We start from the raw sequence: 16,431 nt of genomic DNA on the forward strand, positions 1-16,431 counted from the left end.
CATGTGCCAGTAATTCCAGCTACTTGGGAGGCTGAGACAGGAGAATAGTTTGAACCCAGGAGGCGGAGGTTGCAGTGAGCCAAGATTGCGCCACTGTACTCCAGGCTGGGCAACCAGAGCGAACCTCCATCTCAAAAACAAAACAAAACAAAAACCATAGACTTGTTTGGTTCTCTCTGTGACTTCAGAGGCCCAAGGAGTCCTCAGTACTACAGATGCATGTGGCCCCTCAGAAGACAACATTTCACACATCTGCAAAGAGTAAAGATCAAATTTATTTAATACATCACCACTAGGGTCCCTGCAGCTGTGTCACTGAGTTAAACAGGGAAAGTGATTTTGGTTAGGTGTGGTTCTCACCAGTGAAATTCCACAGCACAATAACCACAACCGCTGTCCCACCACCCACTCAAGACACTGTCAGGAACGTCTTAAGACCTCAGGAAACCACTTCTTTAGCAAGCAATTTTTTTTTTTTTTTTTTTTTTTTTTGAGATGGATTCTCATCTGTCACTCAGGCTGGAGTGCAGTGGCGCAATCTCTGCCCACTACAACCTCCCTCTCCTGGGTTCAGGCGATTCTCCCGCCTCAGCCTCTTGAGTGACTCATACTACAGGCATGCGCCACCACACCCAATTAGTTTTTGTATTTTTAGTAGAGACAGAGTTTCACCAGGCTGGTCTCAAACTCCTGACCTCAGGTGATGTGCCCGCCTCAGCCTCCTGAAGTGCTGGGATTACAGGCATGAGCCACCTCGCCTGCCCTAGCAAGGAATAAATCTTAAAAAATTAGTAAGAAACATACACATTTTACTTTTTCAATTAAGAATAATATTTGCTGTAGGCACATCATCCTGTCTTTCAGCCTCCAGCATGGTAGAGGAAAAGGGGGTAGAAAAAAGTTTAAGAACATCTGTGCTTGCTCCACCTTCATTTTCTGTTTGCTGTATTGCCCGAATGAATCTAGTCTTCAGGTTGGTATTTCAAAGGAGGTGCTCCCAAGTAGCTTGGTTTTCCCATTTGTGGAGAGTAAAGTTTTAGAGGGGACAGGGGGAGGCCGTCTGGTCAGCACTGTGTATTTCCAAACTACAAGCCTTTGAAGGGACAAAGGAAAAGACAAAAAAAAAAAAAAAAAAAAACTAGCCTCTAACCAGGCCATGTGCTAGAAGCGATTGGCTACAAAACAGAAAACCGATTTCTGTGTATGAGGGCGCATGGAAAAGGTCTTTATCTCTGCACAAGACAAAATATTCAAGTTTCAGAATATCCCAGTGGCCTGTTTGCCCTGGATCTCCTCTTCTGCTCTCCCAATTGCCAAGGATGCTCCAACGTGGTGGAAGGAGGATGTGTGGGAAATTCAACCGCCCCTCTGAATCTCTTTCTACCCAACATTAACTCAGTAGGATGGATTTAAGAACCGGCGGCTTAGCCTGAGGAATTGCTGTGTTCTGTGGGAGCAGGGCAGGTCCATAAATAAGTGCACAGAGCTCTTGAAATGCAGGGATCATCTGCTCTTCTCGGAACATGGATGTCCTTCCAGGGATGTACATCTGTCCTCACTGTCTAAGTTCCATTAAGGGAGCCTTCCGTTCTCTGTAGTGACAAGAAATAAGGCAAGTTATGATCACAACTCTCAAGACTGAAGATTGCCCTGGTGGAGAGAAATGCAACATGGCAGACAGCATTTCTCAAAGAAAACGCAAAGCAGGGCTATTGCCCACTGGTACCGGACCCTGTAGGGGGACTGCTCCCGCCTATAGGCATTTCTCTCTACAGCTGCTCTGTAGGGACTATAATCTCTGTCCCTGCATACACGTTGCACATCATGTCCACTTTGGGAAGCCAAGGAGGGAGGATCGCCCGAGCCCAGGAGTTCCAGATCAGCCTGGGCACCATGGTGAAACCTCACCTTTGCAAAAAAATTTTTAAAATTAGTCAGGTATGGTGACACATGCCTATGATCCCAGCTACTCAGGAGGCTGAGGTGGGAGAATCACTTGAGCCCAGGAGTTCGAGGCTATGGTGAGCTGTGGTTGCGCCACCACACTCCAGCCTGGGTGACAGAGCAAGTCCCTGTCTCCAAAACAAAACGAAAATTTCAGTCGTGCTGCATAAGCAAGGCACCAGCAGTAGGAACAAGGTCTTTGCAGCTCCTATGGCAATGGCCCTTCTCAGGTGGTGGCAAGGGACCAAGGAACTCCCTGGACACAGGGGCTCCGACTGTCCCCAGACCATCAACAGAGACATGAAGGTCGTTAGTGGTCATCTGATCCTTCGACTTCAATCTGAGCCCACCACTCTGAAACTTTGGAAATTGTATGACATTTTTGTGATACAACTTTGTGTGTGTGTGTGTGTGTGTGTGTGTGTGTGTGTTGGGGAAAGGAACCCACAGCTTTCATCATGTTTTCAAAAGAGTCTATCCACCAAGTAACTTCATCAAAACCCATGTGCAGCCGGGCGCGGTGGCTCAAGCCTGCAATCCCAGCACTTTGGGAGGCCGAGGTGGGTGGATCACGAGGTCAAGAGATCAAGACCATCCTGGTCAACATGGTGAAACCCCGTCTCTACTAAAAATACAAAAAATTAGCTGGGCATGGTGGCGCGTGCCTGTAATCCCAGCTACTCAGGAGGCTGAGGCAGGAGAATTGCCTGAACCCAGGAGGCAGAGGTTGCGGTGAGCCGAGATTGTGCCATTGCACTCCAGCCTGGGTAACAAGAGCGAAACTCTGTCTCAAAAACAAAAAACAAAAAACAAAAAAAAAAAACCATGTGCACCCAGCACAGTGTCCTGTGGGTGCGCCACTTACCCGCAGAAGAAAGGAAACCTAAGAGATCCGGCTTCTAGCTCCAGTTCTGCCTCTAACATAAGATGTACCCTTTTGATGCGTTTTTTTTTGTTTTTTTTTTTTTAAATGAAGGATTGAACTTAAATGGCCCAACTAAAATGTTTTAAAAGTGATATGATCTTGGGAGGCTGAGGCAGGAGAATTGCTTGAACCTGAGAGGTGGAAGTTGTAGTGAGCCAAGATCATGCCACTGCACTCCAGCCTGGCGACAGAGCGAGACTCCATTTCAAAAAAAAAAAAAAAAAAAAAAAGATATGATCCTACCTTAAAAAGAGAATGAAATTCGGATACATTTCAACATAGAAAAACCTTGACAGCATTATGCTAAATGAAATAAGGCAGACAGGAAAGGAAAAATATATTAATCCACTTATGTGATGTACCTAGAATAGTCAAATTCATAGAGACAGAAGGTAGACAGTGGTTGCCAGGGGTTGGTGGAGGGGCAGTGGGGAGTTAGTGTTTAATGAGGACAGTGTTTCAGTGGCTGCTCTGCCTATGGAGTAGCCATTCTTTTGTTTCTTTACCTCCCTAATAAACTTGCTTTCACTTAGAAAAAGAAAAAGCTCTGGAGATGGATTGTGGTGATGGTCCCACAGCAATGTGAATGGGCCTAGTGTAACAGAATTATACACTTTAAAATGGTTAAGTATACACTTGGAAGTGCTAAATTTAATATTATATATATTTCACAATGATTAAAAAAAGAATTCCTGGCTAGGTGTGGTAGCTCACGCCTATCATTTCAGCACTTTGGGAGGCCAAGGTGGGTGCATCCCCTGGGCTTAGGAGATCCAGAGCAGCCTGGGCGACGTGGGAAACCCCATCTCCACCAGAAATGCAAAAAATGAGGCATGCATGGTGGTGTGCACCTGTGGTCCCAGTTACTAAGAGGCTGAGGTGGGAGGTTCATTTGCGCCTGGGAGGTGGAGGTTGCAGTGAGCTGAAATAGCACCACTATACTCCAGCCTGGGTGACAGAGTGAGACTTGTCTGAAAAAAAAAAAAAAACCACAAAAGGATTCCTGGCTTCCTTCTGCCATCCTGTAGTGCCCTTTAACAGCGTCAAATGCTGTTTGTGTCACCTATCCACCTATCAGTGCCTGGACCCTTATCTGACACATACACTGTTCTCTGTGCTGGGGTTGCAAGAACCTGTCCCCAACAATTTTATATTGTATCAATTACGGATCAACAGCACCACTATGAAAGAGAAGGTATAAGAGGTCTTAAAATTAACTGCAGAAGGGGTTCAGAGGCAGTGAGAGGGCTCTGGGCTGGGCAGCGGGGGGATTCACAGAAGCAACTCTGGAGTCGGCCTGAAGATCAGATTTTGACAAATGGAAGGAGCCCTTGCAGGACAGAAAAGCAGGGCATGCTGGGAGATCCCAGAGTAGAGGGGGCCCCTGGGCAACAGTGGGCCCTAAAGAACAGGCAGCACTTAAGTCCACTCTTCTGGGACCTTCCACTTGCACAGGACACTTGGCTGCAGGTGGACCTCGGCAAGGCAGAGGCAGGAGCAGGAGACGTAGGATGACCCAGGGTCTTGGGATCTCCACAGCCAGCCTGGTTGGCTTCCTGAGGGTGAGCTGGGATAGTGTCTCCATTTGTTCCAGCCCTGCTGGGTCTGAGGACCCTCGGAGAACAGGATGCAGGGCCGAGGTGCCCAATTAGAAGTCCAAGGCTCTGGCTTCTTCTCTGCCAGGAGAGCCCCATGCGAGTTGGCCAAGCAAGCTGTGGCTGGCCCCAGAGACTGGAGGGCTGCCAGCACTGGCGGTCACCCCGCCCCATTTCCTCTGCTCTGCCTGGATGGAGGAGGCATGACTCTGGTGTCCAACCTTTCTGCAGGCCCCACACCAAGTCCCTCCCCAGACACCTCCGCTCTCCCTCTGTAGGGGCAGCCAGTGTTTGAGGCACCATTGCAGAACCAAAGCCACAGACAGGAAGGGCTGGGCCACAGTCAGTAGAGCCTCAGGGGTTTTGAAGTAAAGGTTAATGCCCTCACATCCAAGGCCTGGGCTTGCTGTGTTTAAATCAGAAGCTAGCCATCAGCCACCTACGTGTAGTTGTGAAATTGCCCTGCCTTGTACCCAGAATATAGTGTAAACTCCCTTAAAGGTCATTTTGATTTCAATACACTCTGGGATCTCTAGTTCCTGCTTCTAGAAAGTGCTCCTACGGGCACTTCCAATAGACCAGGTCTGTGCTAGGTGCTTATTCAACCCTTGCAATAACCAGCTGAGGGAGTTTATGATTCCCAGTTTACAGCTGAGGAAGCAGAGGTCCTGAGAGGCCACAAAATCTGCCTATGATGACATGGCTAAGAAGCAGAAGTCAAGTATTAACATGGGTCACCAATTCCTAAGTCAAAGCCTGGCTTTGGTTGAATCCTATGTTTTGAGTAAGCAACTGCTACATTCTCCATATGTGGCAGGGTCATTTCAGGACCAAATAAAGTTAAGTACCCCATCCACACCTACTACTGCCCAAGTGATAAAGAGGTTGAGCCGGGCGCGGTGGCTTATGCCTGTAATCCCAGCACTCTGGGAGGCTGAGGCAGGCGGATCACGAGGTCAAGAGATTGAGACCATCCTGGCCAACAGGGTGAAACCCTGTCTCTGCTAAAAAATACAAAAATTAGCTGGGCGTGGTGGCAAAGGCCTGAGGTCCCAGCTACTCAGGAGGCTGAGGCAGGAGAATTGCTTGAACCCGGGAGGTGGAGGTTGCAGTGAGCCAAGATTGCGCCACCGCACTCCAGCCTGGCACCTGGTGACAGAGCAAGACTCAATCTCAAAAAAAAAAGAAAAAGAAAAGAGCTTGAAATCAACCAGCTTTTATATGGTGGTTGTAGTTGCTTATTTCATCCTTAAGAAAATCCTAATGGGTTGCTCTTATCATCATCATCATCATCATCATCACATCATCATCACCACCATCTCCACTTTACAGATGAGGAAGCTTGAGCCTGAGGAAGACAAGATCACCCAAAAGGCAGCTGGAAAGCTGGAGCTCCCCTCCCGTCTCCTAATCCTAGCACCTGGGCAGTTTCCACTGTAGTCCAGCTGCCTGCTGGCCTGCTGGCCTCCAGGAAGGAGGGAGGCAAGCCATAGCTGGCAATTGCCTTTCTTTCTGTAAGAAGGCAGGGTTCTCTCCAAGATGCCAAGACTCTTGCAGGTCCAGATTCACCGCTTTCATTTAAGTACAGGGTGTTCTCTTCCACATTATCTGTCTGCCTCAGCCACACACACAATTTATAAACAAGGTAAAAATGGCAGAGGAAAAATGAAGTCAGAATGTGCCATTGAAGCAAGTCAAACAATACCAAATTAGTCTTTGGCTAAGTGGCTATCTCATTGTTAAGATATTTCCTCCAATGTTTTCAGAGGCAACGGCCATTAAACAACTGGGAATGATCGCCAGGTTTGATTTCAGGAAGGAAATCTCCTCCCATTTCCCCGATGGGCAATTCAATTAATTTTCTCCTGACCCACACCAGCTGATTATAGGGAAACTATACCTGCTTCTTCTATAAACAAAATCCATTTGCTTAAAGGTTCAAAATTCCTTTCCCAATGGCTGGAACTCCTGTGCTCCCACCAAATGACTTTATTCTTTTTACTGGGGGGACAGGACCAGCCGTGGGTGAGCTCTCAGGAGCATCCAAGAACAGACTTTGATGTTCAAGGGCCAGCTTCTGGGGAAAGTACTGTCTGGTCTGGAGCTCAGAGCCTTTGTCCAGAGAGACCCTTTGGATCTAAGACAAAGTAAATAAGTTGGTCCTACAGGGTGTTTTGGGTGGACCCAGCCCTGTTTATCGCTGGAGGAGAACACATCTGAGACCTGCAATGTTCAGGGAGCAAAGACCTCACTTTCTACTCTCTCAAAGCCATTATTGCTGGGACAGCAACTTCACATCTTGGAGGGAGTCTCTGCCGTGACAGAGGACTGGCCACAGAGTATAAAGGCCTGGGCTCTATTCCTCACTCTGTTAGCCATCTGGGTGAGCCCAGGCATGCTGTTCTATCAGTGGAGGCCTCAGTTTCCTCATCTTTAAACTGGGATCCTTGTTCTGCTGAAACAATAGTCTCTGATTTCAGGAGTCAGAGTCTCTGATTTCAGGAGTCAGGGTTTTGGCTAGAAAAGAAAAAAAAAAAAAAATTCATGCCATTCCTCTTTTCCTTAAACACATAGCTTGCTTCCATAAAAAGAATGTCAGTGGCTTCCTGTCTGTTGACGGCATAATGGGCTCTGCTTTACGAGAGTCCAGACGTGGGCAAAACAAAGGAAGCCAGGGGCCCACTGGAAGAGCTAAAGAAAACTTGCTGAAAGTTCTTCCCAGGCCTAAAAGAAGTTTATGCGGCAAATGCCTTATTTCTTAAGATATTAGCTGCCCAGTTAACTCCTGCATTGCGGGGTAGCTCACAAAAAGGTTAGGAGTAGAAAGCAGGTCTTTGCAAAATTTGAATGCGGGCCTCAGTGTCTTTCATAAGCCCTCCCATCTGCCAAACAGCAGCTTCTTAACTCTATTTCCTACAGAACGAAACTTCTTAACAAGACAAGGCATGTAAGTCCTTTGGATTTAAGCCCTGACTTACCTTTCTCTCATCACTTGTCACTGTCCCGCTCTTCTCCCAACCCACGCTGCTTAAAACTGGTCATCCCTCACCCCTGCACTCCTGTTGATCTTTCGACTTTGATGCTGCCATCATTCCATTCATTCTTCATGACCCATCCAAATGATTCCTTGGGGAAGAGGCCACTAGCCAGGTTTCTCTTCTGTGTTCCCATAGGCTCTGGCATAGCTTACTTTGCTTTATGGTTAAGTGATCACATGTCTGATTCCCTCATCAGAAGGTGGACTCCTGAGGTCAAGAACCCTTGGGTGTCTCCTACAGCTGATGGCCTGGTGTGTAGGGGGTAGTTGCTATCACTGAAATTGCAATGAGCTGTCAGATGCTCCACTCCTCTAAGCGTAAGCCCCAGATCAGTTTCACTTCCAGGGTCTCAACCCTGGCCTTAAAAGAAATGTGTGCTTTGCTTGTTTGGAGCTAAGCACCCTAGATTCCCAATTCCTTCACATGCGGGCTGAGATGTAATGATAGAAATTGCAGAAGAGAATATTCGAAATCAGAACTGGCCTAGGCTAGTCAGAGAAGCCCAGGGCTCCTGGTCTGAAACAGACTAGGGACGGGGGAAGAATTCATGGGAATGTGGGACCTGGGTGAGTCTGGAAATATTTCACCATTCAGTGGAGTACTTTTAAGTATAATGTATATGAAATTTATACTTACAGAGTATCTGTTTTCCATGGCATCTGCAAAACAAAGAATGACATAGCAGTGAGCAATGCAAAGAACCCAGTTCAACTGCCCCAATAACGTCGCAGGGGCTGGAGCAGGCTGAGAAAAGAGGGAGGAGGAGAGAGCCAGGAGACATCAGCTCACAGGCACACTTAGAGGTTTATGGCTCCTTTGTGCAAAGACAGGTTCCTTGGGACCCTCTATCACCAGAGGACAAGCATATAAAGCCCCTGGCACATCATTTAACATTTCCCTTTTTTTTTTTTTTTTTTCGAGACAGTCTTGCTTTGTCACCTAGGCTGGAATGCAGTGGCACCATCTCAGCTCACTGCAACCTCCGCCTCCGGGATTCAAGCAATTCTGCTGCCTCAGCCTCCCAGGTAGCTGGGACTACAGGTGTGCACACCACGCCTGGCTAATTTTTATGTATTTTTAGTAGAGACAGGGCCTTGCCATGTTGGCCAGGCTGATCTCGAACTCCTGGCCTCAGGTAATCTGCCAACCTCGGCACCCAGAGTGCTGGGATTACAGGCATGAGTCACCACATCTAGCCTTGTTTAACATTTTAAACAATTTTTTAAAAAATGCAGTAGCATGGCTGGGCAAGGTGGTTCATGCCTGTAATCCCAGCACTTTGTGAGGCTGAGGCAGGCAGATCATCTGAGGTCAAGAGTTTGAGACCACCCTGGCCAATATGGCAAAACCCTGTCTCTACTAAAAATACAAAATTAGCTGGGCATGGTGGCGCGTGCCTGTAGTCCCAACTACTCAGGAGGCTGAGGCAGGAGAATTACTTGAACCCAGGAGGTGGAGGTTGCAATGAGCTGAGATGGCACCACTGCACTCCAGCCTGGATGACAGAGCGAGACTGTCTCAAAAAAAAAAAAAAAAAATTAGTAGCATATGTTTTTTTAAGAAAAAAGAGAAAAGTATGGGAAAGTAGGAAGTAGCAGACAAAAATGACCTCTGGCCTCATTCTCCAAACCCTGTTGATGGTTTTTTTTCCTAGTCATTTTCCACTATGATTAGGCTTTTTTGTGGGGTGTGGCAGGGGGAACAGTTATAATTACATAGTATATGCCATTTTATAACTTAACTTTTCACATAACATACTTCGTGAACTTTTTCTTATAACTTCTGAAGCACAATTGTCCAATTAGCTACTAAACAATTGTTAAATGGGTGTGCCACTATTGACTTCACTAATTCCTTACTTTAAAAATGTAAGTTCTTTCTAAGTTTTTGCCCTCAGTAACAGCATCAATGTCCTCTTAGAGAATAAAGCTATTTCTAGATTTCATACTATTTTGTCCATCCCATCCCAGGAGCAGGCTCAACAGAGCAGGAGGCAGAAACACTGCCAACGCTCTTAGCAGATCTGGGCAACTGAGGGCTAGAGCCACCACTTCCTTTCCCATTCCCCTCCGGAGTCTCCTCTCAACTGCCCAGGAGCCCACACCACCTCCTTCTTCTTTATTTTTTTGTGAGATAGAGTCTAGCTCTGTTGCCTAGGCTGGAGTGCAGTAGCGCAATCTCAGCTCACTACAACCTCCATCTCCTGGGTTCAATCAATTCTCCTGTCTCAGCCTCCCGAGTAGCTGGGATTACAGGTGCCCACCACCACACCTGGCTAATTTCTGTATTTTTAATAGAGACAGCGTTTTGCCATGCTGGCCAGGCTGGTCTCAAACTCCTGACCTGAGGTGATCCACCCATCTTGGCCTCCCAAAGTGCTGGGATTACAGGAGTGAGCCACTGCGCCCAGCCTCACACCACCTTCCTGCCAGATGGCATGCTATGTCTGCCTGACCCTGCCAGCCTACAGTTGTGCAAATGGTCCCAACCAGACGTCAGCAGGAGGAGAGTGAGGATGAGTGAAAAAAGCCAATGAAAGCAGGAAGCGCTGCATGGGCGGTGGATGGTCCCTGCCTGCATTCGTTAGAGATGATCTTCCCCACGAAAGGCAAGAGAGGGATACAGCTGGCCCTTTTTGATAGGACCAGGCCCCCACTGAATGGTCAGTGGCCCATATGTTGGAACAGATCCCCTAACAGCTGACTATGGATATTGATATGAAGGCAGAGAAGTCATGGGGACCTCCCAGGCTGCCTGGGAGAGGTCCTAAGAGAAGATGTGGGCATTGGGGATGGTTGCTGTTCTTTTTTTTATTCTTTTCTTTTTTTGAGATGGAGTCTTGCCCTGTTGCCCAGGCTGGAGCGCAATGGCGCGATCTCGGCTCACTGCAACCTCCGCCTCCCGGGTTCACACGATTTTCCTGTCTCAGCCTCCCGAGTAGCGGGCGCATGCTACCACACCCAGTTTTTTTTGTATCTTCAGTAGAGACAGGGTTTCATCATGTTGGCCAGGCTGGTCTCGAATTCCTGACCTCATGATCTGCGTGCCTCAGCCTCCCAAAGTGCTGGGATTACAGGTGTGAGCCACCTCGCCCAGCTGGCTGCTGTTCTTGAAGGTAGTGAAGGGAATGGTGGGAGGCCATAAGTCCTCAGTCTTATTGAGAAAAGCAGGGCAAGGGGCCTCAGTGTAGACCCAGCCTCAAACTCAAATACAGTCCCTCCAGGATCTCGGGCAGGCTCAGGACCCATCTGTCATGGCAGGGGCCACAACCCTCTGTTTCTCTAATTTAGAACTATCCTGTTTCCCCAAGTCCACCTCACCCTAACACCCTGTCTTATCACAAGTCCACTGCGCCTCCCCAATAGATGGAACAGAGCCAGAAGTTCCTCAGGGGCCCTTTTTCTGTCCTGGCGGGTCCAGAGGCTGGCGTCAACAGCCAAATGATGAATCAGCCCCAACGGTAATGTGGGGCCATTGTGTCCACTTCCACGCATTGAGCGAGGTTGGGGACAACACCCCCAACGCAAATCTAACCTGCAAGGACCCGAAGGACCCCATGATTCCTGGATCCTAGTCCCAAGAGCTCCGGAACCTCTTTCCCAACAGGAAAAGAACCTCGACTCTGCATTTTCTAAAGCAATTTGAAGACAAAACGCTAAAAACTCAAATACTGATGGAACACTAACTCCGCGCGCACGTGCAGTCCTCATTTCTCTTTGGTAATACAGCAATCGCCACCAAAGCAGAATTTGAGGCAGCATCCATTTTCTCACGGGGGTACTTTTTTTCACCATCTTGCACGCTGAAGTAGAAAACGCCTCTCTAGGGGCAGGGTTGGCAGTGCCCTTTGGCCTCGCTGGCTGTGGGCCTCGCAGGATGGGTGGGGACTGACCCTCAAGTGCTCTTCTCTTCCTCCCATGGGAGACTTGGCACAGAGGCCTCCTTTTCTTCGGTTCTTTCTCAACCATTTCCTGTCACGGCTACCCTCGGCTTAGCCACTCCTGGCATACTGGGTGGCAGGGGATGAAGTGAGGACCAGGGTTTCTGCCTCCTTAAGAAACACCCTGGAAGTTTGAATTCCAGGCAAATAGAAAGTAGAAGGTGGACCGGGCGCGGTGGCTCAAGCCTGTAATCCCAGCACTTCGGGAGGCTGAGGTGGGCAGATCACTTGTGACCAGCAGTTCGAGACTAGCCTGGGCAATATGGCGAAACTCCGTCTCTACTAAAAATACAAAAATTAGCTGGGCATGGTGGTGCATACCTTTAATCCTAGCGACCTGGAAGGCCGAGGCATGAGATCATGCCACTGCACTCCAGCCTGGGTGACAGAGCAAGACTCAGTCTCAAAACACCACCAACAAAGTAGAAGACGGATCATCGAGTGAGCAGATTCCATGATGGGGAAGTGGGCCCCTTTGACTCAACACACATGGCCAGTGCCCAGAGCAAGACTCAGCACCTATCTAGAGCCACAGTAATCAGGTGGGATGTGCCCCATGTCACCTCCCAAGAGAGAGGGCAGGCAAAAGCTGGCATTGGAGAGAAAACCAGCTCTCCTGTTGGAGTCATTGCAGGAGATGAATTCCTCCAGCTCGGGTTTCTCCATGTTGGGCCTGTTGACATTTTGGGCTGGACGGTGTTTTGTGGTGGGGATGGGGCTGTCCTGTGCATTGTCGCATGTTTAGTGACATCCCTGGCCTCTATCCATGAGACGCAGTGGCATTCTCTTCTCTGTCCACCACGCTATGACAACCAAAAGTGTAGTACTTAGTGCCACTGAGCTGGACACTTAAACTTCAAATGGTAAATTTTGTGTGATATGTGCTTTACCACAATTTTAAAAATAAAATTGTAAAAAGTAAAAAAAAAAAAAAAAAAAATGGACTGGGCCCTGTAATCCCAGCTCTGGCTGAGGCAGGCAGATTGCTTGAGCTCAGGAGTTTGAGACCAGCCTGCACAATGTGATGAAACCCTGTCTCTACTCTAAAATTAATAATAAAAAAAATTGCTGAGTGCAGTGGTGCACGCCTGCAGTCCCAGCTGAGTCAGAGGGGCCCATTTTGGGAGGCAGAAGTTGCAGTGAGCCAAGATTGCGCCACTGCACTCCAGCCTGGGTGACAGAGGGAGAACCTGTCTCAAAAAAAAAAAAAAAAGTGGAGGAAAAAAAGCACAGTGTGGAATTCTACCATATATCTCTAGGCCATAGAGAGTCAATAGGGAAACTGAGGTACAGGGGATCCCTGCCGGTGCTGTGTCCATCCTCTAACATGGGGAGGCAGCTGAGTGGAAGCGGGCCTCATGATAGAATAATTTAAAAAAAAAGTAGAGTTCTCCAATTATGCTGATAACATGAAACCTAGACTAAGAAAGATGGAAAACAGAGGAGAATGCAGTCAGTTGGTTTGGCAAGAAACGACTGACAGCAATTGGTAACAAACCAATTGGCTGCGAGAAAGAAAGAGGGAACAGGAAGGCTTTGAAGAGTGTGGCTTCAGCCAGGTTCCCTGGGTTATATCCCAGTTCTGCCACTGGCTGTGGAACAAGCACAAGTTACTTAACCTCTGGGCCCGTTTCCCCACGTGGAGAGCAAGAATAACGATAGAACCCCCATCAAGCGTATGATGATGATCTTGAGGATGAAGGCAACGCTCCGAGTGTCTCACACACAGGGAGTGCTCAATACATACTAGCTGTAACTGTGACCGAGGAGGCAGGGACTCTCCCAAGCACAAGACAATCAGAGTACAGGGAGAATAAAATCAACACAGAACAGAAGTCTGCAGTCTCTAGAGGTGAAATAGTATCCAGAGGAAAGAGCTGCTGGAGAATTTGGCAATGATGAAGAATCTGGGGATGGTTATGATGATAATAAGAAATGAGAATCTGGCCAGGTGTGGTGGCCCATGCCTGTAATCCCAGCACTTTGGGAGCCGACGCAGGTGGATCACCTGAGGTCTGGAGTTCAAGGTCAGCCTGGCCAACATGGTGAAATGTTGTCTCTACTAAAAATACAAATAAAATTAGCCAGGCACGGTGGCAGTACCTGTGGTCCCAGCTACTCAGGAGGCTGAGTAAAGGAGTAAAGAAAAGGAATCAGCCATGTCCTGCGGGCTTCTCTCCTCAAGGAAGCCCTGAGAAACAGGAAACTCCTTGGCTTCCAGGACCAGAGGCTTCTAGGTGACTTGGAGGCGCAGCTGTAGGCAGCTGCAGGCGAGGGCTATGGCCCATGCAAAACCCAGGGCTCTTTCTACCTCCTGGGCAAGTTAGAGACCTGGGTTCACTCCTGGGCAGGTTAGAGACCTGGCCGGTTCTCTAACGTCCGCCAGGTTAGAGACCAGGTTGTGGGAGGGACAGAGCCCTAACTGATGCCAGGTGGCCCAGGTGGTGCCGTGGGAGCATCCTGGCCTGGGAGTCAGGGGACGGCTCTAGAAGTACCCTGGGCAAGACACTGAACTCTATATGGGGCTCAAGCTCCTCCTGTGTTTTGAAACCGAAATAGATTAAATGCTCACTCTGTGGCAAGGATAATACAGTGACTCGAGGATAACCAGCACGGTCTCCCACGGTCCTATCTCATTTAACCACATTTGCATTTAATAGTTGAAGAAACTGAGTCTCCAAGGGGTTACGACACCTTGGTCAAAGTCACACAGCTGGTAGGTGGCTGCCCCAGGACAGGGACTGGGATGTCTCCCAGCAAAGCCTGTGCTCTACACCACTTCAAATCCTACCAGAGGGGTTTTGTTTTTTTTTTTTTTTAAAAGATGGGATTTCACCATGATGGCCAGGCTGGTCTTGAACTCCAGACCTCAGGTGATCCACCCACCTTGGCCTCCCAAAGTGCTAGGATTACAGGCGTGAGCCACCGCGCCCGGCCCTGAGGGGGTTTTACGATGCCTATGGTTTCAGCCTGAGGGAGGGGTCAGGTTCCAACAGCCCAGACTGAGTAATCCAGAACCAACCTGGAGACCCAGAGAGAACCCACTTGAACAGCCAGCTGCCCTGAAGCAGATGAAGCAGGTATAGGAAATCAGAATGTCACCACAAAATATGCCCCTTTGGCATAAGGACTATTTTGAGCTGGATACAAATGAAAGTTCAGATTTAGAAAGAAGTCTTCCCAGAGCTTCCTTATTTGACTAAAAGCAGAAACTACTTCTTCCTTTTTTTTTTTTTTCTTTTTTGAGACAGTTTAGAGAGACTCTGTTTTTCTCCTGTTAATCTGTCTTGTCTAATTTGCAGGGCCCCGTCAGAAAACCTAGGAAAGTAAAGGAAAAAAAGTGAAATGTTTTGGAACCCAACAGTCTCACTCTGTCACCCAGGCTGGAGGGCAGTGGCACAATCAGAGTTCACTGCAGTCTCCGCCTTCCAGGCTCAAGCTATCCTCCTGCCTCAGTCTCCTGAGTAGCTGGGACTACAGGCACATACCACCACACCCAGCTAATTTTTGTTTTCCTATTAACTTTTTAAATTTTTAAAAACTTTTTGGAAAAGATGGGGGTCTTACTATGCCGCCCAGGCTGATCTCAAATTCCTGGGCTCAAGTGATCCTTTCACCTTAGCCTCCCAAAGTGCTGAGATTACAGGCATGAGCCACCATGCCCAGCCCTAAAAGCAGAAGTTCCTAAGAAAAGAGGACTGCTGTAAATACCCCCAGGGAAGCTCTGTGGCCACCTGATTTGCTTTCCCAGTTTGCCACCCTCAGAAGCCAAAAACCATTTTTCCTTTGTCTTGTCATTTCTCTACAAATTTATTGCTCTTTGTTAAGATGCTTTATATATTTTTAAAAAGAAATTTTTTTTGAGATGGAGTTTCATTCCTGTTACCTAGGCTGGAGTGCTACGGTGTGATCTCAGCTCACCGCAACCTCCACCTCCCTGGTTCAAGCAATTCTCCTGCCTCAGCCTCCTGAGTAGCTGGGATTACAGGCACCCGCCACCATGCCTGGATAATTTTTTTGTATTTTTAGTAGAGACAGGGTTTCACCATGTAGGCCAGGGTGGTCTCGAACTTCTGGCCTCAGGTGATCCACCCACCTTAGCCTCCCAAAGTCCTGGGATGACGGGCATGAGACACTGCGATCGGCCTAAGATGCTTTATAGACCCCAAGTTCTAACCACCCCTTTGAGTTACTCATCATTGATGTTGCTCCTGCGTGATTTGCATTATGTATGGTAATAAACTCTGTTTTTATCTGTTGATCTGCATCTAATTCGAAGGGCCCCAGTCAGAGCACTTAGGAGAGTAAAGGGGAAAAAAAGTTAAATTTTCCCTTATACAAACTCTAGAATCCACAGAGGTGCCCTTCACCACCTAGAGTGAAAGGCAACGAGCAAGCAACCAGAAACCTCAGATGACCACAGACCTCGCTGGAGCCCTCGAGGCAGAGGTGGTGAGGAGCTGGCCTCGTGCAGTGGGGACCCCTGCAGCTTCCACCTTCTACCACCCCCCTTCCCAAAACCGAAGGCATTACGCCTCAGTGGTCAGGAGTGTGGAGTCCACTCTGGGGAGGGACGATTATCAGGGGCTTGCTTGCTGCATGATCTCAGGCAAGTTTCTTAACCTCTGTATGCTTTAGCAGCCTCCACTGTAAAATGAGATTTGTCATGAATCCCATTGACAAATCCCATTGAAAGAGACGACGTACTTAGACCACTTAGCCCATGCAGAAAATGCTCAAATAGGAGCATTGGTGTAACCAAAGCAACTGAAAGTGAACTCTTCAGCACTGACCCAAGAAAGGGAACAATCTCAGGGATCAGCAAGAAAGCAGAAGGGGCATTTTCGCACAATTACGCAACCGGAGCAACTTTGAACCCCACCTCACTTAGAACTTTCCCTTACACTGGACAGAGAACACCTATTTATTGTTAGATTTGCATTTTGTTAGCTCAGAATATATGGAGATTGTAAAATAAGATACTTGAGC

The 16,431-nt window shown here is 48.1% G+C and overlaps 1 protein-coding gene across 3 annotated transcripts in view; it reads right to left on the reverse strand.

Annotated features, from left to right (window-relative positions):
• Nucleotides 1-253: 253 nt before the first annotated feature.
• PECAM1 (platelet and endothelial cell adhesion molecule 1) overlaps nt 254-16,431 on the reverse strand; it is a 74,826-nt gene continuing 58,648 nt past the window's right edge. For all 3 annotated transcript variants that reach the window (XM_039476306.2, XM_039476307.2, XM_039476305.2), the window contains 2 exons: nt 8,139-8,161; nt 254-1,592 (listed from right to left, as the gene is read on the reverse strand). In XM_039476306.2, coding sequence (XP_039332240.1) covers nt 1,563-1,592; nt 8,139-8,161 — 53 coding nt within the window. In that variant the 3' untranslated portion in view covers nt 254-1,562. The remainder of the gene's footprint in view (nt 1,593-8,138; nt 8,162-16,431) is intronic.

This window comes from Saimiri boliviensis, chromosome 17 (genome assembly GCF_048565385.1).
Source record: "Saimiri boliviensis isolate mSaiBol1 chromosome 17, mSaiBol1.pri, whole genome shotgun sequence".
NCBI classification, from domain to species: Eukaryota; Metazoa; Chordata; class Mammalia; order Primates; family Cebidae; genus Saimiri; species Saimiri boliviensis.